Genomic DNA, 27,800 nt, shown 5'->3' with positions numbered 1-27,800 from the left:
CAGGATGAAGTGCAATCCCATGTTGATTGCATCATCCACGGACCTGTTCGCTCGGTAGCTGCAGGGGGTCCAGTAAGGGTCCAGTGATGTCCTTCAGATAAGCCAGAACCAGTTTTTCAAACGACTTCATGACGACAGACGTTAGAGCCACTGTAGAGAGTCTGTAGTCGTTAAGTCTTGTTATCTTGGGTTTCTTTGGGATGGGGATTATGGTGGAGCGTTTGAAGCAGGAAGGCACTTCACACAACTCCAGGGATCTGTTGAAGATCTGTGAAAAGATGGGGGCCAGCTGGTCAGCACAGATTTTCAGACAGGCTGGTGTAACGCCATCTGGGCCTGGTGCTTTTCTTCTTTTGTTCTTCTTGAAGACCTGGCGCACATCATCTTCACAGATTTGAAGTGCAGGAGGTGTGGAGAGAGGGATTGCAGGAGGTGTTAACGGATGTGTAAGGAGATGGTCATAATGAGTGTTGGGGGTTTTAAATCTACAATAAATCTCATTCAGGTCGTTAGCAAGTAATTGTTTAGCCTCATTGCAGGGGGATGGTGTCTTGTATTTAGTCATGGCTCTCAGTCCTCTTCACACTGAAGTTGAGTCTTTGGAAGTTTACTGGTCTTCCAACTTTTTAGTGTAGGTCTTTTTATGGGCAGCTATGGCCTAATGCTTAGAGAGCCAGACTAGTTACCAGAAGGTTGCTGGTTCGAATCCCGGTGCTGGCAGGAGTTGTAGGTGGGGGAGAGTGAATTAACAGTGCTCTCTTCTACCTTTAATACCCATGACTGAAGTGCCCTTGAACAAGGCATTGAACCCCTAGTTGCTCCACGGGTGCTGGATATATAGCTAACCACTGCTCTGGGTGTGTGTTCAATTCTCACTGATGTGTGTGTGCACTTGGATGGGTTAAATGCAATTACCATACTTGGCAAATGTCACAACTTTCTCTTTCACTTTAGCCGCTCTGATCTCCATGCAGCCATTTTCCTCACACCGGAATAAAATCAAAGGCTCGTTCAAGATCCCCCGGGGCAGAGGGTGGTGACACGATGGTCCGCCCAATCAGAAGCCATGCTGCAGGCAGCTCTTGATGGCCCTGCTCTACTCTCTCTACACACATGACTGCGTGTCTTCACACAGCTCCACATCCATTATCACATTTGCTGATGATACTGTGGTTCTGGGCCTCATTCACAACAATAATGAGACTGCATACTTAGATGAGGTAGAGAAACTAACATCATGGTGCCAGGACAACTGTCTCTCTCTGAATGTGAACAAAACTAAAGAGCTGATCGTTGACTTCAGGAAGAGACAGCAGCAGCCCTATACTCCTTTTATGATCAGTGGGATCCCGGTGAGCAGCTTCAAGTACCTTGGTGTAAACATCTCTGAGGACCTAACTTGGACTATACACATTCAAACACAGGTTAATAAAGCCAGGCAAAGACTGTACCAACTGTGACAGCTGAAGAAATTCAGGGTCTCACCAGCAATCCTGAAAACGTTCTATTCAGGGACCACAGAAAGTGTATTGACTTAGTGTATCTCAGTGTGGTATGGGAACAGCTACAGTCAAGACTGGAAACATCTACCTCAAATGCTCTAAAATCAAAGCTGTTAAAATCATCAAGGACTCCATCCACCCCAGTAACCATCTTTTCACTTTGCTGCCATCTGGTAAGTGCTTCCGTAGCCTGATGGCAAAAACCAAAAGACTTAGGAGGAGTTTCTTCCACCAAGCCATCAGGCTCCTAACCTCAAAACCAGCCTCTTAACATCCACTTGTCTCCACTTCATTCTCTACCTCACATTGACATGCTGACAGTGTCAAGATGTTTGCACATTTGCCTCTTATACATTCCTGTGTATCTTAATATTTAAGACTACAGAATAATGCACATATGCAAATTGCCTCTTGTACATCCCTGGGTATCTTAATATTGAAGACTACAGTCTACATACATGCACATTATTTTTCTATTCTAGAATTAATTCTACAGTATACAATTTTTTTAGATTTTATTCTTATTTTTATTGTTTACTTTTATTTAATTATTTCATATCTATATTTATGCATATTTTCATCTGTGTTGTATTCTTCAATAATTGCACTGTCCATGGAGCGGACACACATTTCACTACTGATTCTATATACCCTATATAATTGTGTATGTGACGAATAACATTTTTTTGAATCTTGAATATATATATATATATATATATATATATATATATATATATATATATATATCAATCAATAAATCAATCACCTTTATTTATATAGTGCTTTAAACAAAATACATTGCGTCAAAGCACTGAACAACATTCATTTGGAAAACAGTGTCTCAATAATGCAAAATGATAGTTAAAGGCAGTTCATCATTGAATTCAGTTATGTCATCTCTGTTCAGTTTAAATAGTGTCTGTGCATTTATTTGCAATCAAGTCAATGATATCGCTGTAGATGAAGTGACCCCAACTAAGCAAGCCAGAGGTGGCAGCGGCAAGGAACCGAAACTCCATTGGTGACAGAATGGAGAAAAAAGCCTTGGGAGAAACCAGGCTCAGTTGGGGGGCCAGTTATTCTCTGACCAGACGAAAACAGTAGTTCAATTCCAGGCTGCAGCAAAGTCAGATTGTGCAGAAGAATCATCTGTTTCCTGTGGTCTTGTCCTGGTGCTCCTCTGAGACAAGGTCTTTACAGGGGATCTGTATCTGGGGCTCTAGTTGTCCTGGTCTCCGCTGTCTTTCAGGGCAGTAGAGGTCCTTTCTAGGTGCTGATCCACCATCTGGTCTGGATACGTACTGGATCCGGGTGACTGCAGTGACCCTCTGATCTGGATACAGACTGGATCTGGTGGCCACGGTGACCTCGGAACAAGAGAGAAACAGACAAATATTAGCGTAGATGCCATTCTTCTAATGATGTAGAAAGTACGGTGTTATGTGAAGTGTTTCCGGTTCCGGTTTACCTAATTAATGCAGCCTAAAAATCCTTTAACGGATTTGGATATTAAAAGCATATTAGTATGTTATGTGTATGCCAGGTTAAAGAGATGGGTCTTTAATCTAGATTTAAACTGCAAGAGTGTGTCTGCCTCCCAAACAATTTTAGGTAGGTTATTCCAGAGTTTAGGCGCCAAATAGGAAAAGGATCTGCCGGCCGCAGTTGATTTTGATATTCTAGGTATTATCAAATTGCCTGAGTTTTGAGAACGTAGCGGACGTAGAGGAGTATAATGTAAAAGGAGCTCATTCAAATACTAAGGTGCTAAACCATTCAGGGCTTTATAAGTAATAAGCAATATTTTAAAATCTATACGATGTTTGATAGGGAGCCAGTGCAGTGTGGACAGTAAGAACTCTTGCTGCTGCATTTTGGACTAGCTGTAGTTTGTTTACCAAGCGTGCAGAACAACCACCCAATAAAGCATTACAATAGTCTAACCTTGAAGTTAAAAATGCATGGATTAACATTTCTGCATTTGACATTGAGAGCATAGGCCGTAATTTAGATATATTTTTGAGATGGAAAAATGCAGTTTTACAAATGCTAGAAACGTGGCTTTCTAAGGAAAGATTGCGATCAAATAGCACACCTAGGTTCCTAACTGATGACGAAGAATTGACAGAGCAACCATCAAGTCTTTGACAGTGTTCTAGGTTATTACTAGCAGAGTTTTTAGGCCCTATGATTAACACCTCTGTTTTTTCTGAATTTAGCAGTAAGAAATTACTCGTCATCCAATTTTTTTAATCGACTATGCATTCCAATAGTTTTTCAAATTGGTGTGTTTCACCGGGCTGCGAGGAAATATCGAGCTGAGTATCATCAGCATAACAGTGAAAGCTAACACCATGTTTCCTGATGATATCTCCCAAGGGTAACATATAAAGCGTGAAGAGTAGCGGCCCTAGTACTGAGCCTTGAGGTACTCCATACTGCACTTGTGATCGACGTAATACATCTTCATTCACTGCTAGGAACTGATGGCGGTCATATAAGTACGATTTAAATCATGCTAATGCACTTACACTGATGCCAACAAAGTGTTCAAGTTTATGCAAAAGAATGCTGTGGTCAATTGTGTCAAACGCAGCACTAAGATCCAATAAAACTAATAGAGAGATACACCCACGATCAGATGACAAGAGCAGGTCATTTGTAACTCTAAGGAGAGCAGTCTAAGTACTATGATACGGTCTAAATCCTGACTGGAAATCCTCACATATACCATTTTTCTCTAAGAAGGAATATAATTGTGAGGATACCACCTTTTCTAGTATCTTGGACAGAAAAGGGAGATTCGAGATTGGTCTATAATTAACAAGTTCTAATTAACAAATAAGAATATGATGACATGCCAATCAGCTAATCAACTCAAAACACCTGCAAAGGTTTCCTGAGCCTTCAAAATGTTTTTTGACAATCATTGACACCCTTCACAAGGAGTGTAAGTCACAAAAATGAATCGCAAATTAGCTGGCTGTTCACAGAGTGCTGTATCCAAACATGTTAAAAGAACGTTGAGTGGAACAAACAAGTGTGGAAGAACAAGATGCACAACCAACCGAGAGAACCACAGCCTTATGAGGATTGTCAAGCAAACTGGACTTAAGGCGTCAGAGGCATCTTACCGAAGATGCTGATTTCATTTTCCAGAAGAATTTGGCACCTGCCCACACTTCCAAAAGCACCGAAAATTGGTTAAATTACCATGGTCTCGGTGTGCTTGACTGGCCAGCAAACTCACCTGACCTGAAGCCCATAGAGAATCTATGGGGTATTGTAAAGAGGAAAATGAGAAACAAGTATTCTAATTTGTTGAGATAGTGTATTGGTGGGTTTTTATTAAATATGACCCCAAATCATCACAATTAAAAGACCCAGACTTCAGAGCTCAGAACTTCAGTCGGTGTGCTGAATTTTTTTAATACATGAGTTTCACAATTTGAGTTGAATTACTGAAATAAATAAACGTTCTAATTTATTGAGAAGCACATGTATGTCATTATATTTACTTCCACGTTGCAAAATAAGGTGGATACTATAAAATGTAAAATATGTATTTTAAATGTATAACATATTTTTTATATAGGACAAAACAAATACAGTGCAGTACAAATTACAAACACTTACAATGTGTGCATCCGGTGTGCAGAATGATAGGCTTGAAGCAACACATTCTGCTCACCGGATGTGCACATTGTAAGTGCTTCATGTTAAAAAATGCAATGCCCAAAGGAAGAGAGATTGATGCTGTAACGATGAGTAAGAGAGGTTCGGATCCAATTGCAGTATTTATTTAAGGGTGCTTTCACATCTCTAGTTTGGTTAATTTGGTCCGAACCAAGGGCAAACAATTATACATTATAGCATTTTTCTGCTTTTTTGGTTCCTTTTCGAAACGAACCAAAATGCAGTCACATGACAACATCCACATCACTCGTTGGCCATGACCTATTTCCTAAACTGCTTTTCGATTGGTCAGAATTTACGTGCAGGAAAATTCCAACATAAAAGGAAAAGCCAGCAAACAACATAGAGACAACACAACTATGGAGAGACGACTGCGTGGGCTGGTTTTGTCCCTGGCTTTAATCTATTACATTGTTTGTATACACCACAATATGCAAACAATATATTTCTAGAATGAAGCGCAGATGTGCCTTGAAAACAATGTCCTAATGCACTGCAAACGGCACGCTCGTAACTTCAAGCGGAGGCGTACATTAATTCTTCTTAACTCTGACATGCTCATGGTCATCAGACCAAATTTCTATGAGGCTCCGCACCTCCTCCCTACTCCAAGATTGTCCACGAGCTGCCATGCTAAAGTGCAAACTGTCAACAAACACTTCCTCTTCCCATAATGCACAGCACAGCTGACTACGGCAGCTGGTTTAGAACAAAAATGATCAGTACTTTTTGCAGTTTGGTCTGTTCAAGGTCGGATCACGTTCTCACCACAAACGAACCACTCAAAAGTTCGTTTTAAAGCATACCGAGATCTGCGAGACGTAAATCGCTTGTTTGGTCCGCCTTTGGTGCGCACCCGAGTGCGAATGCTGCTTTCACACCTGCCCAAATGAACCGCACCAAAGGGGGAAACGAACTCTGGTGCGATTCAAACGAACTAAATGAGGCAGGTGTGAAAGCACCCTAAATTAAGTTAAATTAAATAAATGTATGCATTTAGCAGACGCTTTTATCCAAAGCGACTTACAGTGCATTCAGGCTATCAATTTTTACATATCATATCATATCATATCATGTATTCCCAGGGAATCGAACCCCCAACCTTGCACCTAATAAGGCAGTGCTCTACCAATTGAGCTACAGGAACACCTTAAGAGTGGTGAGACAGGCAGAAATCAGGAATGGTGTCAGGTATATCAGGGATTATCCAGAATCGTAAACAGAAACAAGCAGAAGTCAGGGCAGGCAGCAGAGAATCAAAGGCGGAATACACAATTCAAAATTAGACACGGGAAGAACAAACACAGGAAACTCGGAAATGGTAGACGGGGCTAAACAAGACTTTGCAGTGAGTTGGCGTGAGCGTGCTGCTTATATGGGTGTGGGTGTATTAGCTGCTGGTGTGTAATAAGATGCAGGTCTGTGTGTGCAATCAGTCCCAGGTATGAGGCAGGATGGGAATTGGCGTTCTGAATGAGTTATAGTCTTTTCTACACCTGTGTTTTGTTCTCACAGACATCCAGTAACAAGTAACAAAACAACATTAAATTCCGGCAAGAAGATAAAGTCCTTTTTACAAATTCATAGACATGTATTTACAAATCAAATATAATAATGGAAACACACAGAATGATCTTGGAGAGAGCTTTGCCGAATTGACTGTCGTAACGGAAAGCGACCAGTGTTTTAAAGGCTGAACCGATGACTAACAGCCACAGCAAAGGGTTTGTGTAAACTTTCATGTAAGGACTTAAATATTCCTAAGTAGCTCACATTAAGCTATATAATGGTTTCAGAAGTAACTCAGAATAATTTGTTAAAGAATAATCTTAAAAAAGAAATAATAAAATTGGATTTGGATCGAACTTCTCTGACCGATACTGGATCCAAGAAAAATGGCAGTATCGGAGCTGATACCGATGAATATCGGCTGGACGCATCCCTAATTGCAATCTCAAAACGAAAATAAGGCTTTTAAAGCGGAAGTTAAATTCACTAAACTAAAGCTGTGTTAGGCTATTTTGGTTACCCCATTACAATCACTTTACAGTCAGAGCTATCATAAAAATAGACTTAGTTGTAGATTTAAAATTCTACATATCACACTTATGGTGTTTCCAGTTTTTAAAGGCCCTAATATGAAGGATTTGTAATGAGTTATAGAGAAAGAGCAGATCATGGTACAAATATAGTCTATTTTAGATAATAAGTTCATCTCTTCTCTTTTACAGGAGGTGTGAATTGCCAGCCAGGTGGTAGCATAATTAGCATCACAAGAATAAATCAACAGACAGGTAGGATAAAATTCATCCACTGTTATATTGTTTTTAATTTCAGTTTATTTCTTCAATTAGGGCAGAACAGTTGGTTATTTAACAGAAGATGCCACCATGAAATGTGTTTTTTCTTTTTCTAATTCTAATTTACATCATTATCTTGTGTTATATTCTTAGTAAATCAGAAAGAAAAGAAGGTTGCACTGATGAATGTAGAGTTTAAATACTGAACACAACAGTTTTAATAATAAGTCTACATTATGTTAGTATCTAGACCAGTGTTTCTGAACGGGCTCAGAGAGGTTTGTTTAAGTCAGGTTTTCACTAAACATTCAAGGCAGAGCAAACAGAAACTTGTAACTACTTGCATAATTGGGGCTTGTGGTACTTAGAATTTTTTTTTCTAATATAAATATTACAATATGTTTTTACGAGAAGCAAATTGATACACTAAATTGTCTTAAAGAAATGTACCATAATTTATGCTTAAAACAATCAAACAAATCTGCCTACAGGGTAAGAAATCTAAACTTAAAATTTTCTTTCATGTTTAATTTTTTTTAAAACAATTTTTAATTACCGACTGGCAGGTTTATTTAGTAAAGAAATATTCTCACAAAATGAATACAGTCCTCTAAAGCAATTGATTTCAATCTTTATAAAAAAAAGGAAAGGAAACAAAAGTTTGCTTCAAAAGTAAATACATACACTCACATTTTTCTTTCAAGATAAATTTACTAGGAAAATTAATAAAAAGTTATCAAAGTCAGCTGTTATCTGTGGTCAAACTGGAAGCCTGTTGTAAATTATGAGTTACAATTTTATCAGTTTCAACATTTGTTTAAAATCTGTGGTTTTCACTAAGTATTGAAGTTTTATTTCTTTGATTTCAATATGCTACATGATTTGATAATTATGTTGTCATGGTCTCTTGAGTTTGTCAGAACATTGATCCTGTAGATCCCAGAGAGAAATGTAGTAATGCCCTGTTTGACAAGAAAACATGCAAAGGTAAGCCTTTTTTATGATTCATAAATTGCTTTTTTTTCATTTTTGTTAGTAAAATGGTTTTCTGCTTAAAACTATTTTGTTCTTCCTGTACCGTGTATGTTTTCCATTAATTTATTCTTATAATAGCAGCATTTTCTTGAGCATAAATCAAATAAATATCTCCTCACCAGGAGGTGAAAGGTTTCCACCTCAAGGTGTACAGTTTCCTCGTGGAGGGAGCTCTGAATTGGAGGATGGTCTCAGCAACCTTGGTTGAAAGACCGGAAGCTATGAGTTGTGCCTCCTTAGAAGCCACACCTACAGCTTCCAAGCTTGTGGGGGCGTGCTCTCTGCCTTGGAGAGGAGATCTCTCCTGACGGGAACCTCTTAGGTCTGGGAGCCACAGACCGCAGGTAGGGTGGCCACTCATGACTGCGCCCCAACCGGTGAGGGATGCATCCGTCGCTATCGTTACGCAGTGACAAGGAGCTCCCAGCACCAGCCCCTGGGACCAAGGTCTCCTCCACATGTCTAAGGAAAGTAGGGCCTCAGCATGACCTTTAGCATGCAAAACGGGTTTCCCCTCGGGGAGGACACCTTGGTCTTGAGCCACCACTATAGGGGTCTCATGTACAGCAGGCCAAGAGTTTTCACGTTGGCCATCAGATCCAGCAGTCTGGAACTGTTTGACCATGAGTGACCGGCCTTATCTGACTCTCATGTCTACAATAAAGATCGACTCTATCTGAGCATCATGCCTGCATCATGGTCAAATCCCACACCACACCCAGATAAGTGGTTCTCTGTACTGAAGAAAGCACACTTTTCTTGCAGTTAAATCTTATCCGCAGCTGGGAAGTTGTGGCCTAGTGGTTAGAGAGTTTGAATCCTAACTCTGAGGTTGTGAGTCTCTGGCCGGCAATACCATGACTGAGGTGCCCTTGAGCAAGGCACCAATCCCCCAACTGCTCCCCAGATGCGGCAGCATAAATGGCTGCCCACTGCTCCGGGTGTGTGTTCACTGCTGTGTGTGTGTGTGTGCACTTTGGATGGGTTAAATGCAGAACGACATCTCAATGCCAAACCGCATTGAGTCTTTAAAGTGTGGGGTGAGAGTGTAAGACCAGAGGAAAAATCGGTATTGGTAGGCTTTTGCCCCATGAGCAAACCTCAGGAACTTCCAATGAGGAAGGATGGAGATGAGTGCATCTTTTAGATCGATTGTGACACACCAGTCCTCAGAATTGATCTGAGACGAACTTGCCTGTTTGCATGCTGAACTACAGTCCCCTGACTGAGTGGTTCAAAAGACACAGATCGAAGTCCAGGATGTAGGACCCGGACTCTGCTACGTGAGGAGGGAGCACCTCAATGGCAGTCATCCTCAGATAGTGTCTACTTCTGTTACATTACCAGAGCGTGCTCGGGGCCCACCAGAGTGGTTTCATCAGAGCAATTAGCTCTGTGCCCTGAAGCGGCACTCTGGAAACCTCTGTGGAGATTGTGAGCCTAGCACCACTACGTTTCCAGGTGGTAACTGAGAGACGCACTCGCCCTGGAACACCAGCAGGGTTTCCAGATTGATCTCCTGAGGCCACTGCCCTCGGAGGTCCTGAGCCACAGCATTAGGACTCTCAAAGCTGAAGTCATATTAAAAATGATGATCCTCAGACCCATGTCATCTGCTAGGAAGACTAGACCAGAGCCTGCTCGGGCAGGACCCAATGAAGCACAGGACCCTCCCACAGGACCCTCACACACTGCCTTGTGACCTCCTAAGGGAACCAGTCTCATGAGTTTGGCCTCTGGTGCGCCTAGAGCAGCTAGCTTGGAGCCCTGAAATGGCAGACTGGCATGGGACGACCGTAGTAGCTGCTCCAGAGACCTCCACAGACGTAGCGAGCCTTTTAGTACTGCTACGTTTCCAGGCAGTAACTGATCGGAGACCACTGTGCCCTTAAACACCACCAGGGATGGCAGATCTGTCGCCTGTGGGCAATGAGGAGAGATTGACACCATGTAATGCGGTGTACACCACTCTTTCCCAAAGGGAGCTGGCCCTCAAAAAGCAGCACATTTACGACAAAGACTATCCAGTGAGAATGATGCTCCACAGAACTGCCTTCCACTAGAAGCACCACTCTGACTCTAGATTCTGTGAAGTACAAGAAGTGACACTCCCAGCAGGAGGGGCTGGAACACGGTAGAGTTGTGACTGCTCCGCCCAGGAGCCTTGGTTGACCACCTCAACCTCCTCAGAGGAAGAGAGATAAACACGTGTTCCCACTTGAGAAATGATATCCCAAGAGCCCCTGTATATCTAACTTCTAGTCGGATAAATATTTCATTTATTCTTCAGAATTAAATGTAGTCAATCAACCAGACGAGTAAACACGGTCTGGTGTAGAAAAATTCACATCATTTTATTTTTCACTCAGTCACACAAACAACATCAATCAATGAAACCTGCAGCAAGCTCTCACTCAGATGGGTAATAGACCGCAGCGCGGGCTTCCAAGCCTAGAGAACAAGCGGGACCGCAACCATAAGATCACACGCACCAGCAAGACCAGAGTGCTTAAAGGGATAGTTCACCCAAAAATGAACATTATGTCATTAATAACTCATCCTCATGTCATTCCAAACCTGTAAGACCTCTGTTCATCTTCAGAACACATTTTAAGATATTTTAGATTCAGTCCGAGAGCTCTTTGTCCCTCCATTGAAAATGTATGTACGGTATACTGTCTATGGTTAGAAAGGTAATAAAAACATCTTCAATGTAGTCCATGTGACATCAGAGCATCAGTTAGAATTTTTTGAAGCATCGAAAATACATTTTGGTCCAAAAATAGCAACAACTAAGACTTTTGTCAGCATTGTGCACTCTTCCGTGTCTGTTGTGAACGAGTTCAAAACACAGCAGTTTAGTGATATCCGGTTCGCGAACGAATCACTTGATGTAACTGGATCTTCTTGAACAGGTACAGGTTTGGAACGACATGAGGGTGAGTCATTAATGACATAATTTTCATTTTTTGGTGTACTAACCTTTAACAGCTAGAAAAGTAGGGCTGTGAATCATTGGGTAGGCAGAAATTCGATTAGATTCAAGATTCATAGGTTTTTGACTTGATTCAAGAATGATTTTTGCAAATTTAGAATGATTCAACTCAATTTGATTCACAATTAAATTTGATTCGATTATAATGATTCGATTCTGCATTCTTTAAGTGCATTCACAGGATTATTTAAATGATTCCCTTTAATTATTTAAATGCTTAGTCAGGGGGCAAATTACACCAGCTTTTATGGTTAGAGAAATAATAATAATAATAATAATATATTTATTTTGTATAGCGCCTTTAAAAGTAGCTTTCTCAAAGCACTTTACATACAAGCATAACAGCAAATGAATAAACACAATGTAAGTACAAGAAAATAAATGCATAAAATCAAGTTCATGTAAAAGCAATCCTAAAATAAAATGTTTTAAGAAGAGAAGTCACTAATGAATTTGCTTCCCTGATGTGGGCCGGGAGAGAATTCCAGAGCTTAGGAGCATAGACAGAGAATGCTCGGTCACCCCACGTATGAAGCCGTGTCTTCGGAACAACCAATAGACCACTCTGAGAGGAGCGCAGATTGCGACGTGGTGTGTAGGGGATTAATAAGTCAGTCAAATACTCAGGTGCCAGATTGTGCAGAGATTTATAGGCCAACATAAGGATTTTAAAATCAATACGGTACCTAACAGGTAGCCAGTGCAGTGACTCCAAGACTGGAGTTATATGGTCCCTGGTCTTGACCCCAGATAGTACTCTAGCAGCTGAATTTTGAAGATATTGCAATTTATCCAGTGATGATTTAGATACCCCAGCTAGAAGACCATTGCAGTAGTCAATGCGCGAAAAGACAAAATAGTTAATCAACTTCTCAGCTACCGAAAAGGATAACATAGGATGTAGCCGGGCTATATTTCTGAGGTGATAAAACGATGTCTTAACTGTATTCTGGACAAAAGGCTAAATGACAGTGTGGCGTCAAATATGACACCCAAATTCTTTAATTTGGACTTAAACTCCAGTGCAACGCCATCAACAGACAGAGTAGGACACCCAACCTTTCGCAGTTGATGTGGAGATCCAAGGATGACTTCTGTTTTTGAGCCGTTTAGAGACAGAAAATTATTGGACATCCAAATCTTTATCTGAGCAATACAGTTAGAAAGATGCCCAACGTTCACTTGCTGACCCGGTCTAGTATGGATATAAATCTGTGTATCATCAGCATAAAAGTGATAGTTAAGGTAAGAAACATAGGTTAGAAAAAAACAACAACCAACCAACCAAAAACAAAAAAAAAACTTTTGTCCATTGTTAGATTCTAGTTTAATGATGCTATGGCATGACATGGCATACGTACAAATGTATGTAAGCCAAGATAAAAATAAATAAAAAAGAGCTTTAAAAGTATTATGCATAATCTAACATTTTGTCACACCAGGGGCGTAGTCATCATTTCAGAAGTGACAGAAATGTCAAATACAATCATTTTATATATGTAGCCTATGTATTATCATGATTATTATTAGTATTTTTTTACAAGGTATTCTATTCTTTTTTATATCTTTTAATTTGCTGTAAAAAATCAAATACACTGCTCGACAATAATCAATAATTTGTAATAAATTTTTTTTCCGTAAAAAAAAAACAATTTTATGATAGTTTTATAACAATCTGCACAGAATAAGGTAGAAAATATACTTTATAGTTTCTGTACTGTAATAAATAATTTCAATTAGCACTGCATCATTCATACATTTTATTTATTTATTTATTGTGGGACTTTTTATGTTTCATCAATTCATTCTGCTTTTTCAGTTTAGCTGCACGACTATGAGAGTGAGATCACTTCTCTTTATAGTAACTATTGTAACTATAGTAACTATTTAACTTTTCCTCTCCATGAGCAAATGATGGTTCTTAGAGAAAACGCACCCGTTGTCTGTTTGCTAAAGCAACGAATGCTACTTTCATGCATCTGATTATCAGATAACACTCGCGCTCTTATTTCAATTTCGTTGTTAATGCTGTGGTTATTTTAACAGTTTCTTTCGTACATTTGGTACATCAGCATTGTTAAAATGCTGATGTACGCGAAAGCAATCCTGTGACAGTATCGGGCGGAATTAGTGGAGTGCGCGAAGGAGCGATAAGAGGTGCCATTTATGAACACTTTTCAAGGTCTCCATTAATTTGTGACAACCCACACATCAATCTCCTCAGAGAAAGACAGGCAGAGTGTCATGCCCTCTCACTGGAGGGAAAGTACCGCAATGTGGGCTTCCGTACCCCCGAGAGCGGCGCAGGATCTGGTGGTTAAGGAAGAAGATAGGCACTCAATCCTCAAAAAGAGCATTCTGAGAGTGAAGCAAAGCAGTAACAAACGCACAATTGAGAGCTGATTCTGAGTGCTTCACTCTCAAGCAGACAACACACAAACTGCATGTGTCCCTACCTCTTTTTTTTTGAGGGCAGGGAAAACACACAGCCTGAACGCTGCCTGCTCTCCCCCAAAACCTCTCTTGACTGGAACTTTGACATATAATGGAGCTTATCAGTGGACAAACAACACTAAATAAGATTCACAAACAGATAGCGACTGACATGCACACAAAGCACTTGCTGAAAGACAGAAGGCTAAATGCCGGCTTTACTGCACATGCTTTTAAGCTTCCTGGTCACTGAAGTCACACGCCTATGACGTCTCCCCCATCAATTGGACTGATTTCACAGATGATTCAGGGCCGGTCAGGCTGAAGGGCATTCCCAAAGCATCATCCAATGCAGCTCAAGTTCCTAAAGAGGAACAGCATGGTTTTGTAGCATATAGTGTCACTTTAACAAAAAAAAGTCAAATATAAGAGTATTGCTGTTTATTTGAATTCTGGTACTGTCTCGTGATGTGCGATGTGACTCGCCTGTCATCTGATGGAAGCCTAACTTAGTGACCGGCTTTTGTACAAATAATTATTTCTTCAACATTTTTCACATATGTGTGTCCGTTTTGTGGGGAATGTGGCTTTATCTGTTTGATTACCATCTGTATTAAGGCCATCAGTGTAATTGCTGTATTTCTAGCAATCTTAGGATGTACTATAATTAGCATAGGCCCAAAGGTAATTCTTCTTCTTATTTTATTTATTTATTATTATTACTCAAATTATTCTCATTTTATTTTTCTAGTTCCCAAATAAATCACTTATACGATGTTGAAAATTATGTCAATTGTTTTATAATTGCAGTGGTTAGAACTGTTACCGGGCCTTAAAAGTTAGGGCCAACAGGACCCGAGCCCGACAAGCACATTTTGATTGACAGCTTTTTAAATGTCCGAACCCGTTTACCGCCCGAGATTATTCAAATGTAGGCGTAAACACAGCTCTTTTGCCGTGTGTCAAGAATGAGTAATTTATACATGTTTTAACATAATTTATTCGTACCTAACTTAGACTAGGCCACTTTGAAGTTGGAATAACGAAATAAAATAAGTCCTCTGTAACATCGTAACATCTCAGCATTCTAGACATAGGCTCATTTAGCCTATAAATAGACCAACACACCAATAAAAACAAGTCTTTTTTTAACAAATTAAATTAAGATGGGTATTTGGCAATAACGAAATTAAGATAAAGGCTCCGTCGGATTTGCTTCTCCACTAGCAGCTGACATTCAATAAAAGAATAATGCCAACATTAGCGTAAAAACTTTGTCCACATTATGCCTTTAAGACTCAGTGAATATTTAGTTATCATTTGAAAAACCTTTACTCATAGAGATTAGGCTTAGCCTAAATGTTTTTTTTGGAGGAAAATGATTGAATCCACTGTAGATGTCTTCAGCGTGCTCCTGCGCTCACTGATGGTGCGTCATTATTCACTCATTATTCTCATTATTAACATGGTCAAAACATGACCAGAGCGCAAGCCCGAGCCTGGCAGGAGCCCGTGTAAGATGATATAAATTAAGCCCAAACCTGAACGAACCCATCGGGTCCCATCAGTTTTGGGCAAAGATCTTCAGCTCTAGCAGTGGTATGTTTATTGACTAAAATAGTTTGTAGAACCCTTCAATACATTAGTTTTGGTAAATATTTACATGGTTGTGGGTGTAGACATAGTCTCAGAAAAATGGCTCCAGGAATCTTCATGGTATCTTCTTCAGATTTGAAATAGAAATTTTCAACCCATTACTTTTCTGGATTGCTTCCAGAAAAAGGACTGATTTCATGTATTTTTATATGAAAAAATAAAAACAAATCAGATGTCACCCATATTTACCATACACGATGCTACCATGGAAAGCCTGTCATTCATTCAGTGCTTATCATGGCAGAGATACTGTTGATGAGAACCAAGAACAACGCCATATGCTTAATTCGCAATGCTCAGATGAAATGCTATAGGAATACTATAAATTTGCAGAAGAATTTGATATCACGCATAAGGTGCCATGATTTCCGTCATCAATGAATGAATGGTAGATGGCATGGCGCACTGTTTTGTTTATTAACGTACACACATACTAAAGTGTGGACGACACTCGCAGAGTTTTCAGCTTCTGTCATCACACTATGATGATATTAATACACAAAAGTCATCTCCAGCTGCTCTGAGGTTCACTTCATAAGCATTTTACTGTTTCATTTGAGAAAACTATTGTCATATCACATACACAGCCAGGGGCATCATGCATTCATTATTTTTGAGGGGGCACATTGGGGGAGGGGTGGTGGGGTGGTTGGGGTTGTATTAGTCATGGTTGTCATGTGACACAGCAGCTACAATAGCACTCTATAACTGATATAGGCTTATGTTTTATTTATTTATTTTTCATTTTTCTTCAAAACAATTCCAAACATGCTTAATATATCAGGAAATATTTTGATTCTCAAATATGTGTAAGTAAACGCGTTTTGCACCTTTATAGATTGTTATTTGATCAATAAATGGTGATAGGCAAAGTAGTGTAATCTGTTAACATAAAAACCCGACTTTTTAGTGCCATATATGGGTGTCATGCCATAAAATATTTTTAATACGACTGGATTTGCATTTAATGTAACTTTTAATAACAATATTGTAAGTTACTTATTTTAACCCTTTCGTTTTACAGAAAGTAAACATTTATATTATCAAAGAACATTTTCATTCAGTCTAGCCAGAGTTCAGGCACTCTCAAAAAATCACATTAAAATCACTGAAGCACTTTACACTATGAAACAAATATCTTACATTTGTACGCACATCTGCACTTTTTGTTATTTCAGATGAGAGAATTCACTAAATAATTCAGTCAGCAAGCAAGTGAAGAAAACACTGCGTTTCAGTGATGACTCTTCTGCACATCTCTGATTGGTCATTGCATTCATAAGTGCAACAGAATCATTGCTGAATGGTTATCATGAAGCGTTGTACGAACAAATATATATACATAAAAATATTATTCAAAATTTTTTTGTCGTTTAGAAGCTACATTTAAAATCCACTTGGCTCAAAAATCTGAGGGGGCATGTGTATAAAATAATATATTACTATTTAGCGGTCTTATGATTTAATGCTGCTGCCGCTAATACATATTCATCTTTATTTTTAAAGGAATAAATCACATTTATTTTTTTATTTTTTTTATTTTAACATTTAACCTCTGTTGCGCAGCACTTTGTTTGCCAAAAATAAAGGGGTTTAATTTTGATTAGGATAAATTAAATTAACGTTTTATGCCTTCATCTGATTATCAGAAAAAAAGAAGAACATTTTATAGGGCCCTATTATTGTAAAAAAAATTACCCTATACAAAAAAAAGAATAGGTTTTAAATATAGGCCTGTGGTTCTTAATACTTTTTTTATTAATTCACCATTGGTAAACTGATGTTTACTCTTAATCCTTTTTGAAATATCAATAGCATTTGTATAAAAACTATATTTACTGAATGTAATAAATAAAATCGAGAATCAAATCGAATCGACGGCTTGAGAATCTAAAGCTTCAGGACATCTGAATCAATACTCATTGATGAATACATACATGATGCTGTTTTGTTTATAGTTGTTTAAGCAACTTATTAATTACAATTGTTTTATAAACATTATTTTAAATATTATGCATTTTTTTCACAGATTATCCTATGCTTTGAATACATTTGCATTAGTAATATTTTACTCAATGCACCCTCTGGTGGCTTCAGAAGAGAAGCCAAAAACTATTCTTCACCATAACTGAAATTATTCATTTTAAATTTAAATATAATTCAAATTTTGATAGTATTTAAGTTCGAAATTCGAAATTAGTTTTTCAGCTATTTTGTCAGCTTTAATACTCCGCTTTTAAAATTGTATGATTCCTCAATTTACCCATACAGGTACTTTAATAATGACAGCGTTTTAATAAGAGACATATTTCCTGACCTGCGTCCACATTTCACAGACAGCAGGACAGTGTTTGTGCAGCACTCTGTTTCAGCTCCCATGCTCACTGACCATTCCAAACTGTATATATCCGCACAGCAGCACAGGACTGCTTGAAGTTACAGACAATTTAGGAGAGAATAAGAAACATGAGTGAATGAGAAAAGGGTCTGTGCAGTTCTTAAAGTGACAGCAGACTAATATTCCTGCTGCTTTCTGTCTCTACAATGTTAATCAATAAAAATAGAAAATCACTTGCTAATCTTGACAAAATTTACTAGCTTTAATAAGGATACATGTATGAATGTTTCATTCATAAAGTAAAGAATGCAGTGTTTTTTCTTTTACATTTTGATTATTTTATTACTTTTCTGTATCATCTTTCTTGGTTGCTACTGTTAAGACCTACTGTACCTAAAAACATTATTTATTTATTTGTGTATTTGTTTTATTGTATTTGTCCTTTTTCTTTGTTAATTGCATCTATCTTCAAACTAATAATAACAAAAATGACTACAGTTTATCATGATCATAAATTGTTATTATGAAATAAAATTAATTAATATTAAAATCCATCGCTTGTATATTTCTCTCTGCTGAAGAGAATGAAAGAAACAAATACATTCTGAGTCAAAACGGGAATAGCAACTGGAAGTGTGTGTCCTGCGAGAAAAGAGCAATCTTCAATATAACTACAAATCTAAGAGACAATGATGGAATTTATATTCCCTCAAAAGCATCGTAAGTGTATGTTTCACTAGTGGTTATAATGTCTAAAATCAGTTACAGACTAGCATTTGATTCAGTTCATTTTATTACAGAGACGCCTTGAACAGTCTGAAGTCTAAGATAGAAGAGATGTTACAAAGCAATACAAGCAATGTGGCGATTGTCATGGAGGACGTTATTGGTCTTCTTCATATCCAAGACAAGAACACAGAAACCAAAGACATATGCTACTCTTCAAAAGAGGACGTGATAAACGTAAGAATTCAGAAGCATTAAAACATGATATGAATCCTCATTTATCCCGTTAATTACTGTTTCCACAGGTTTTTGATTGTCAAAGTGACCTGAAGGCTGGTTTTCCCTGGTTTGTGAAGATTTCCAGTGAAGCCTTTAATAAATCACGACGGGAAAACAATGGAACAGCTTTTGTTGGGATTCTACAATTTAAAAACATGAGAAATACGGTACTCACAAAATGTTTATATTCAACATTTGGACATTAAGGAAAGTTTACAGGAATGTTCACTGAAAATGTGTAATTTTGTTATTATGTTCCATGAAATAAATTTACACACAGCACTGTGACACAAATCTGTCATATGACAGTATGAACAACAGTTGAACAACAGTTGAACTTATCATATCCATACTGTTCAGACGCTTCTTTGGGATTGTTTTATCCTCTTTGTGACCCTTTGTGAAGTCACGTTCTAGTGAAAATATAACAGCAGACATTTTGGGTGAACTGTTGTTTGGACAAATGTTTCTTGATCTACTGTATTCACATATTTATAGTTGATTAATGATCACTCTGATCTTGCGTTCTAATTTAGAATGGAACTCAAAATTACAGTATTTTGAACAATGTGGTTTATGGAGTAACGATGGGGGCTAATATACACAACCTTACCAACTCTATTGACATGACCTTTGAACATAAGGATAAGGTAACGGTTTTGCTGCAAAAATTATTTTACAAATATTACACTGAGAAAGCAATGTAAAAAATAAACATGTTCTCACAGGTCAGTAATGAGTCCTGTGTTTCTTGGGATGGCAAAGGTACGTTCATTTATGACTGTATTGATCAGTTCCTATCAACAAACACAATTTTATATAATTTGTATTACAAATTTCATTCAACACTATCTTTTCTTTGAAGGAGAACTTAATTGGACGACGTTCGGCTGTGTGACAGAAACAATCGACAGCAACACCATAAAGTGTTCCTGTTCACATCTGACCTTCTTTGCAGTGCTGATGGTGAGAAACTTCTCAGAGAATAAGAACTTACACTTTCATAATTCATATTTAATAAAAAAAAATTAAAAATTAAAAAAAAAACAATTAAAACAATATCAGAGTATTTTAGGCCACGTATATATGTGGACACATATGCTAGTGAACACATAAAAGATGACAAAATATATATATGTTTTAATTTGCTAACAAGATCTGATTCTTGCTAACACAGAGCAACTGGTTTTAAATTCCTCCCAATGATGTGTTTTGTTGTATTTTCTCAGATCCCTCAGTCAGATGTAAGTAACGACCCAGTGCCGGATCTGGAATCACTGACTTTAATCACTTCTATCGGCTGCGGCATCTCCATGTTTTTTATGGCCATCGCTTTATTCATGCATTTCCTGCTACGGTAGAATATCTTAACTTCTACTTCATTTTATTTGCTTTAAAAAGTTACCAGGGTTACACAGTTTTTTATTATTATTATGTTTTAATAGGAAAGCCAAATCAAATCAGGCCACGAAGATCCTGATGAACATGTTTGTGGCTTTGTCTCTACTGAATGCCTCGTTTTTGTCAAACGAGAGCGTCGCTAACACAGGAGACAACGCTGCGTGTGTCTTCATAGCGCTGCTCCTGCATTACTCCATGCTGGCCTCATTCACCTGGTTCTTCATTCAAGCTCTTCATATGTACTTATGGCTCATCAGACAGAACGTCTCCATCACAAACTACATGAGGAAGATCACCGTGTTGGGCTGGGGTCAGTTACAGCAACAAAACATCTCTCTCTCTCTCTCTCTCTCTCTCTCTCTCTCTCTATATATATATATATATATATATATATATATATATATATATATATATATGTATAAACCTTTTCCAACCATCAGGTTCCACTAAAAAGAAAATATATTGCACATGAGTAGAAAATATATTAAACTACTGTCATGATAATTTTATGGTGTTTTGTCCTTTTCTTGAGCTGTTCCTTTAAGAGCATCTGAACACTTATTTTAGTATCATTAAGATACTAATAGTTTTCATTGATATTTTGAATCAGTTTAATTTGTTTTCATTTTAATTTTAATTTTAAAGTTTAAGTATTTTTGAGGAAGTTTTGTCATTTCGTTTTTTGGTAAATATGTCTGTATATTTTTTTAGGCCTGGTAAGCGATTACATTTTTTTATCTAATTAATTCCACATCAAATTTGGAGAAATTACTCTGAAAAGATAATTTAAATTCATCATTGTGCAAAGTCAAGTCAAGTCAAGTCACATTTATTTATATAGCGCTTTAAACAAAATACATTGCGTCAAAGCAACTGAACAACATTCATTAGGAAAACAGTGTGTCAATAATGCAAAATGACAATTGTAATGATATAACTCCATGATCACGGGATGAAGGAGGTGGGATCCTTCCATCTTCTCCGTGGGACTCGAGACCGGTGGGTCAAGCAGGTGTCGCTCATCTCCAATCACTCCACCGGCCTCGTCCGTCGTTCCCACGGCCCTCGGCCCTGCCCCACTTGTCACATACCCCCATCGCCCCTCGCTGACCGGGGGGTACCCTCGAGACTGCGCTCTACTCCCCCCTCCCCCCCTGCGGGAACCTGGGGGTAGGACAGACGAGGCGAGGGAAAAGGAGATGGAGGGAGGAGCGACAGAGACGAGAGAGGGGAGACAGGAGAAAAAAAAAACAAATTCCGGTTCCCAGACGCACTGCTGCTCGGCCCTCCACCAGCTGGGTGATCTCCTCCGCGGTGCCTGACGGTGGCACTGGACAGCCCTCGGCGGACGGCACGACACTCCTCCGCCGCCCAGTGGACGGCGACGGCTCCTCCGGTTTTGGGCAGCCGGCAGGAGTCCCCTGTTCCTTGTTCCTCCGGATTCCTTCACGGAGGCAGCAGGCTCCGGCCCCCTGGCGAACGGTGCTAACTCCTCCGCTCCCTCACAGACGGTAGCCACGCCTCCACATCGCGGGCGGCTGGCAGCAAGCTCGCCCATCCCCGGCAACTAACTCCAGCCCTCCGCCTCGAGCGTCCATGGCGGCACACTTCCGCGCCAGCTCGATGGCACCGCGGATTCACCACAGCGGCAAGGGATCTTCAACAGCGTGTCCCTCCTTCTCCCAGGCTTCGGCACCACTGTAATACTATAACCTTCGAAATCATCGGGAAGAAGGAGGCGGGAACCAGTGGACAATACAATGAAACTTTAATAATTCAAAATAAAAACCCTCTCTCGTCCTTCACTCTTGTCGCTCCAGTTTTATATCCTTCCATCTCCTCTGTGGGACTCGAGACCGGTGGGTCGAACAGGTGTCGCTCATCTCCAATCACTCCACCAGCCTTGCTCCTCGTTGCCACGGCCCTCTGCCCCGCCCCACTCGTCACAACAATTAAAAGCAGTTCAACATTGAATTCAGTGATGTCATCTCTGTTCAGTTTAAATTGTGTCTGTGTATTAATTTGCAATCAAGTCAATGATATCGCTGTAGATGAAGTGACCCCAACTAAGCAAGCCAGAGGCGACAGCGGCAAGGAACCGAAACTCCATCGGTGACAGAATGGAGAAAAAAACCTTGGGAAAAACCAGGCTCAGTTGGGGGGCCAGTTCTCCTCTGACCAGACAAAACCAGTAGTTCAATTACAGGCTGCAGCAAAGTCAGATTGTGCAGAAGAATCATCTGTTTCCTTTGGTTTTGTCCTTGTGGTGATCTGAGACAAGGTCTTTACAGGGGATCTGTATCTGGGGTTTTAGTTGTCCTGGTCTCCACTGTCTTTCAGGGATATAGAGGTCCTTTCTAGGTGCTGATCCACCATCTGATCTGGACACAGACTGGATCTGGTGGCTACGGTGACCTCGGAATAAGAGAGAAACAGGCTTATTTTTTGCGTAGATGCCACTCTTCTAATGATGTAGCAAGTACATCAGGTGTTATGGGAAGTGTTCCCGGTTCTGGTTTACCTAATTAATGCAGCCTAAAAATCCTTTAATGGATTTGGATATTAAAAGCATATTAGTTAATCTAGAAAGGTTAAAGCATATTTTTAATCTAGATTTAAACTGCAAGAGTGTGTCTGCCTCCCGAACAATGTTAGGTACTGTAGGTTATCCAGAGTTTAGGCACGAAATAGGAAAAGGATCTGCCTCCCGCAATTGATTTTGATATTCTAGGTATTATCAAATTGCCTGAGTTATGAGAACATAGCGGACGTAGAGGAGTGTAATGTAAAAGGAGCTCATTCAAATACTGAGGTGCTAAACCATTCAGGGCTTTATAAGGAATAAGCAATATTTTAAAATCTATACGATGTTTGATAGGGAGCCAGTGCAGTGTTGACAGGACCGGGCTAATATGGTCATACTTCCTGGTTCTAGTAAGAACTCTTGCTGCTGCATTTTGGACTAGCTGTAGTTTGTTTACCAAGCGTGCAGAACAAACACCCAATAAAGCATTACAATAATTTAACCTTGAGGTCATAAATGCATGGATTAACATTTCTGCATTTGACATTGAGAGCATAGGCCGTAATTTAGATATATTTTTGAGATGGAAAAATGCAGTTTTACAAATGCCAGAAACGTGGCTTTCTAAGGAAAGATTGCGATCAAATAGTACACCTAGGTTCCTAACTGATGACGAAGAATTGAACGAACAGCCTACAGTGTTCTAGGTTATTACATGCAGAAATTTTAGGTCCTATAATTAAAACCTCTGTTTTTTTTTTTTTTCATAATTTAGCCGTAATAAATTACTCGTCATCAAGTTTTTTATATCGACTATACATTTCATTAGTTTTTTCAAATATAGAACTGAGTATGAAATGTAGAAATATAGAGCTGAGTGTCATCAGCATAACAGTGAAAGCTAACACCATGTTTCCTGATGATATCTCCCAAGGGTAACATATAAAGCGTGAAGAGTAGTGGCCCTAGTACTGAACCTTGAGGTACTCCATATTGCACTTGTGATCGATATGATACCTCTTCATTCACTGCTACAAATTAATGGCGGTCATATAAGTACGATTTAAACCATGCTAATGCACTTCCACTGATGCCAACAAAATGTTCAATTCAATGCAAAAGAGTGTTGTGGTCAATTGTGTCAAACGCAGCACTAAGATCCAATAAAACTAATAGAGAGATACACCCACGATCAGATGATAAGAGCAGATCATTTGTAACTCTAAGGAGAGCAGTCTCAGTACTATGATACGGTCTAAATCCTGACTAGAAATACTCACATATACCATTTTTCTCTAAGAAGGAATATAATTGTGAGGATTCTACCTTTTCTAGTATCTTGGGCAGAAAAGGGAGATTCGAGATCGGTCTATAACTAGTTCTTTGGGGTAAAGTTGTGTTTTTTTGATGAGAGGCTTAATAACAGCCAGATTGAAGGTTTTGGGTACATATCTTTTATGACAATGAGGAATTGATAATAGTCAGAAGAGGACCTATGACTTCTGGAAGCACCTCTTTTAGGAGCTTAGATGGAATATGGTCTAACATACATGTTGTTGGTTTAGATGATTTAACAAGTTTATACAATTCTTCCTCTCCTATAGTAGAGAATGAGTGGAACTGTTCCTCAGGGGGTCTATAGTGCACTGTCTGATGCGAAACTGTAGCTGACGGCTGAATGGTTGCAATTTGATCTCTAATAGTATGGATTTTAGAAGGTAGTCATTACTGCTGTGATGTTGGGCAATGTCAACACCTGTTGAGGCTTTATTTTTCATTAATTAAGCCACTGAACTATACTATGAACTATAACTATAACTTATTATTATTACCATGAAAATATGACTATTTCTTTAATGAAATGATACTCTTAATAATAAACTAAAACTGCTAGTAGGTGGTGGTAAATGTCTTAATGATTAAGTCATCGAGTCATTTATTCATTCGTTTGATTCGTTCAAATGGCTGATTCATTCAGGAGTGAAGTAAATGGTTCTTTATGAATGTTTCATTGAATCATTTGGCTTGTTCGACTTGAAGCGGGTCATCACCATCAGACTGATCGTTGTGTGACATCAAAGTACCGCAAGAGCTTAGAGAGCAGACAACTCCTCATGCTTTTGAATTGTTCTCGCGGTACTTTGATATCATACACCGATCAGTGATGACTTCTTATCCATCGTGACTGTGGCCAATGGTTCAACGCACCAAATGATTCACCAAATTCGTTTGAAACATGGATTAAGAAATGAAATGCCGCTGTGGGTTGCTCAGAGATGAATAGTTGTGCTTTGTCTTTATATTTTGGTTGGCAAAATTGAGCAAAACAGACAACATTGTGTCTAAAATAACACAGTATTAACTTATTAAATAACTGTTCTATAAGATGAGTATCACATTTGCACTCATGTGATACAGTCTACAGCTCATGTGATATTTCTTAACTATGTGATGTAAATATCAAACAGGGGCATTTTGCCCCATATCTTGAATTTTAGGGATATTCTCTAGGCTCCATCACGCAGTAGGCTAAGTTGTTGCCCTGTCTAATATTACTCATCAATCGATTGTATGAAATGGCAGATGATCCACATAGGTCTGGGGAGGGTCAAGTGTGTTAAATGCGTTAATAATTTTAACGCATTATTTTTCTCCATAATTAATAAATCTAATTAACCCGCTAAATTACCAGCCCTAGTTTTTTTAGTAACAAAAAAATTCTAATATACTCAATATACTCAACTATACTCAGTTTTTTAACTATAATACACCTTGTCTCTGTGTGTTTTCAGTGTTTCCCACTCCAATAGTCATAGCTATTGCTTCTGTAGGAGAATATAAAACAGTGATCATAAAATCAACATCTGGAAAAATTTCACGAATGTAAGTTTTGTAAAAGATTTTATGTAAATGTATATTTATGCAGTAAATGTATATAATTTTCTTCCTAATTAAATTTCATTTTCTTCTAATTACAGGTGCTGGATTACAAATCCCGTCATTCTCTACATAGTGAACATCGGCTACTATGCTTTAGTTTTCATCTTCACGACAGGAATCTTCATCACTATATTAACTAGAGTTGTTCAGGCCAGACGCCTAAGAGCAATTGACGGCAAGAGAAAGACGTTCAGAAAGCAGCTGATGATGGTGTTGAGTTTGTTCCTGCTCTTCGGTCTGACGTGGTCTGTGGCGTTCTTCAGTTATGGGCCGATGCGCATTCCCTCATATTACATTTTCACTGTGCTGAACTCGTTTCAGGGTGAGAAACTATTACATGGAGTACATTTGGTTTAGTAGAACATGTTTCCTACAGACTTCAGCAAATAGTTTCAATTAAATATCTGAATGAAATCATTTAAATTTATGTTTTGTTATTGTTGATTGTTTGATTTCAGGGTTTTTCCTCTTCTTGTATTACTACTACATTCACAATGACGTTGAGGGTCGTTTCTCTGATGATCCAAGAAGCTCCGGCTCCACCACAACAATGGTTCCACCCAACATGAATGGTCTGGAAAATGTTTATAATTATCCTAATTAAAACAGAACACCACCTATTAGTTTCTTAGACAGCTGATAAGTAAACAGCAGACTTCCAGAATACTAGTTGTCCTGTGTGTTTAATAATATTCTGTATGGTGATGGGAATATCATTTATAATGGGATCATAAATGGGATTGTTAGCTTTTAAGACATTTTAAACAAAGTTAATTTAACATGTACATGAGCATTGTAACTGGAAGCAACAAGTCTCATATTTTTTGTATTTGTGACTTTAGAGTAACTGTAATTGTAGTCATGAAATATAGATTGTTTGACTCATAATAAACATTATTTCATTTATTATTAGATGTTGATGTATTAGGAGTAAAGATGTCAAATAAAAGGTTTTGGTTCAAATAATTCTAATGCAGTTTCCATCTATAGTTTATTTTAGGTATATATTTCTGTGTGGTAAATAAAACTGAAAATCATTCAATAATATTAATAACCGTGGTATTTTTTTATATTACAGTGCATTAAGATGATAATATTAACTATTTTCTCCATCCATTTATGTATTATTATTATTATTATTATTATTATTATTATTATTGTCATTCTACATGTGAGTATATCAGTGTTAGGCTACTATATTTGTTTCATTAGCAGCACAAAGGTTGTGTGTTCGATTCCCAGGGGGATTTTTTTTTTTTTAGCCTGAATGCACTGTAACTTGCTTTGAATAAATGCATAAGTGTAAATGTAAAAATGCATTGATTGTAGACTGACAGATTTGTGTGCCAGCAGAGGGCGCTGTTAGGGTCTCAGATTGCAGTGTGTAACTCATGAATGAGCTGGAAATGAGGGTGAGATAGCAGACCAAAATACTGTAGTTGCTATTACAACCAGCTAATGACTCAATACTTAGTTCTGGTTCACAGTGACTAATAAACCTCCCCAATCCAGCTGAACGAGTTGCTTTCAGATTGACTGGCTTTAATGTTGTGGATGTGTTTTAATGGTCACTGAGGAATGCAAATCATAATGCTTCCAGTCAAACTCACACTGCTGATAAGGACGGCATTCAACTTTTGATCAAAAGTGACATTACAGACATTTATAATGTTGCAAATGATTTCTATTTCAAATAAATTCCGTTTAAAATTTAACTAATGAGCAAATGCATTATAAAACCATATCCAAACTCTGTGTTTGCCTAACCCTAAAACGCAATTATTTATATTTTAGAGCTTTCCGGACATATTTGGCAGAAAACTGCATTCTTTCTTAATTCCTCTAGGTTTTTTGTTTAAATTGAGCTTTCCATCATAAGAATAAATTACATTTTTAAATATAATTAAATAGCAATCAGTTGTTTGAAATTGTAAAAATTATTCACTATTTTTAATGTATTTGTGGTCCAATAAGT

At 38.4% G+C, this 27,800-nt stretch overlaps 1 protein-coding gene across 1 annotated transcript in view; it reads left to right on the top strand.

Annotated features, from left to right (window-relative positions):
- LOC113117786 (adhesion G-protein coupled receptor G1-like) overlaps positions 1 to 26,798 on the top strand; it is a 29,457-nt gene extending 2,659 nt beyond the window's left edge. Inside the window, exons 5-17 of the mRNA XM_026286706.1 lie at positions 7,430 to 7,492; positions 8,411 to 8,485; positions 18,537 to 18,675; positions 18,756 to 18,918; positions 18,987 to 19,127; positions 19,497 to 19,610; positions 19,689 to 19,725; positions 19,826 to 19,926; positions 20,190 to 20,317; positions 20,406 to 20,671; positions 25,678 to 25,768; positions 25,864 to 26,147; positions 26,284 to 26,798. Coding sequence (XP_026142491.1) covers positions 7,430 to 7,492; positions 8,411 to 8,485; positions 18,537 to 18,675; positions 18,756 to 18,918; positions 18,987 to 19,127; positions 19,497 to 19,610; positions 19,689 to 19,725; positions 19,826 to 19,926; positions 20,190 to 20,317; positions 20,406 to 20,671; positions 25,678 to 25,768; positions 25,864 to 26,147; positions 26,284 to 26,429 — 1,748 coding nt within the window. The 3' untranslated portion in view covers positions 26,430 to 26,798. The remainder of the gene's footprint in view (positions 1 to 7,429; positions 7,493 to 8,410; positions 8,486 to 18,536; positions 18,676 to 18,755; positions 18,919 to 18,986; positions 19,128 to 19,496; positions 19,611 to 19,688; positions 19,726 to 19,825; positions 19,927 to 20,189; positions 20,318 to 20,405; positions 20,672 to 25,677; positions 25,769 to 25,863; positions 26,148 to 26,283) is intronic.
- The last annotated feature ends 1,002 nt before the right edge of the window (positions 26,799 to 27,800 follow it).

This window comes from Carassius auratus, chromosome 17, assembly GCF_003368295.1.
Source record: "Carassius auratus strain Wakin chromosome 17, ASM336829v1, whole genome shotgun sequence".
Lineage (NCBI taxonomy): Eukaryota > Metazoa > Chordata > Actinopteri > Cypriniformes > Cyprinidae > Carassius > Carassius auratus.
Note: the sequence above shows the minus strand (reverse complement) of the source record. Positions and strands in the feature narration are given on the sequence as shown.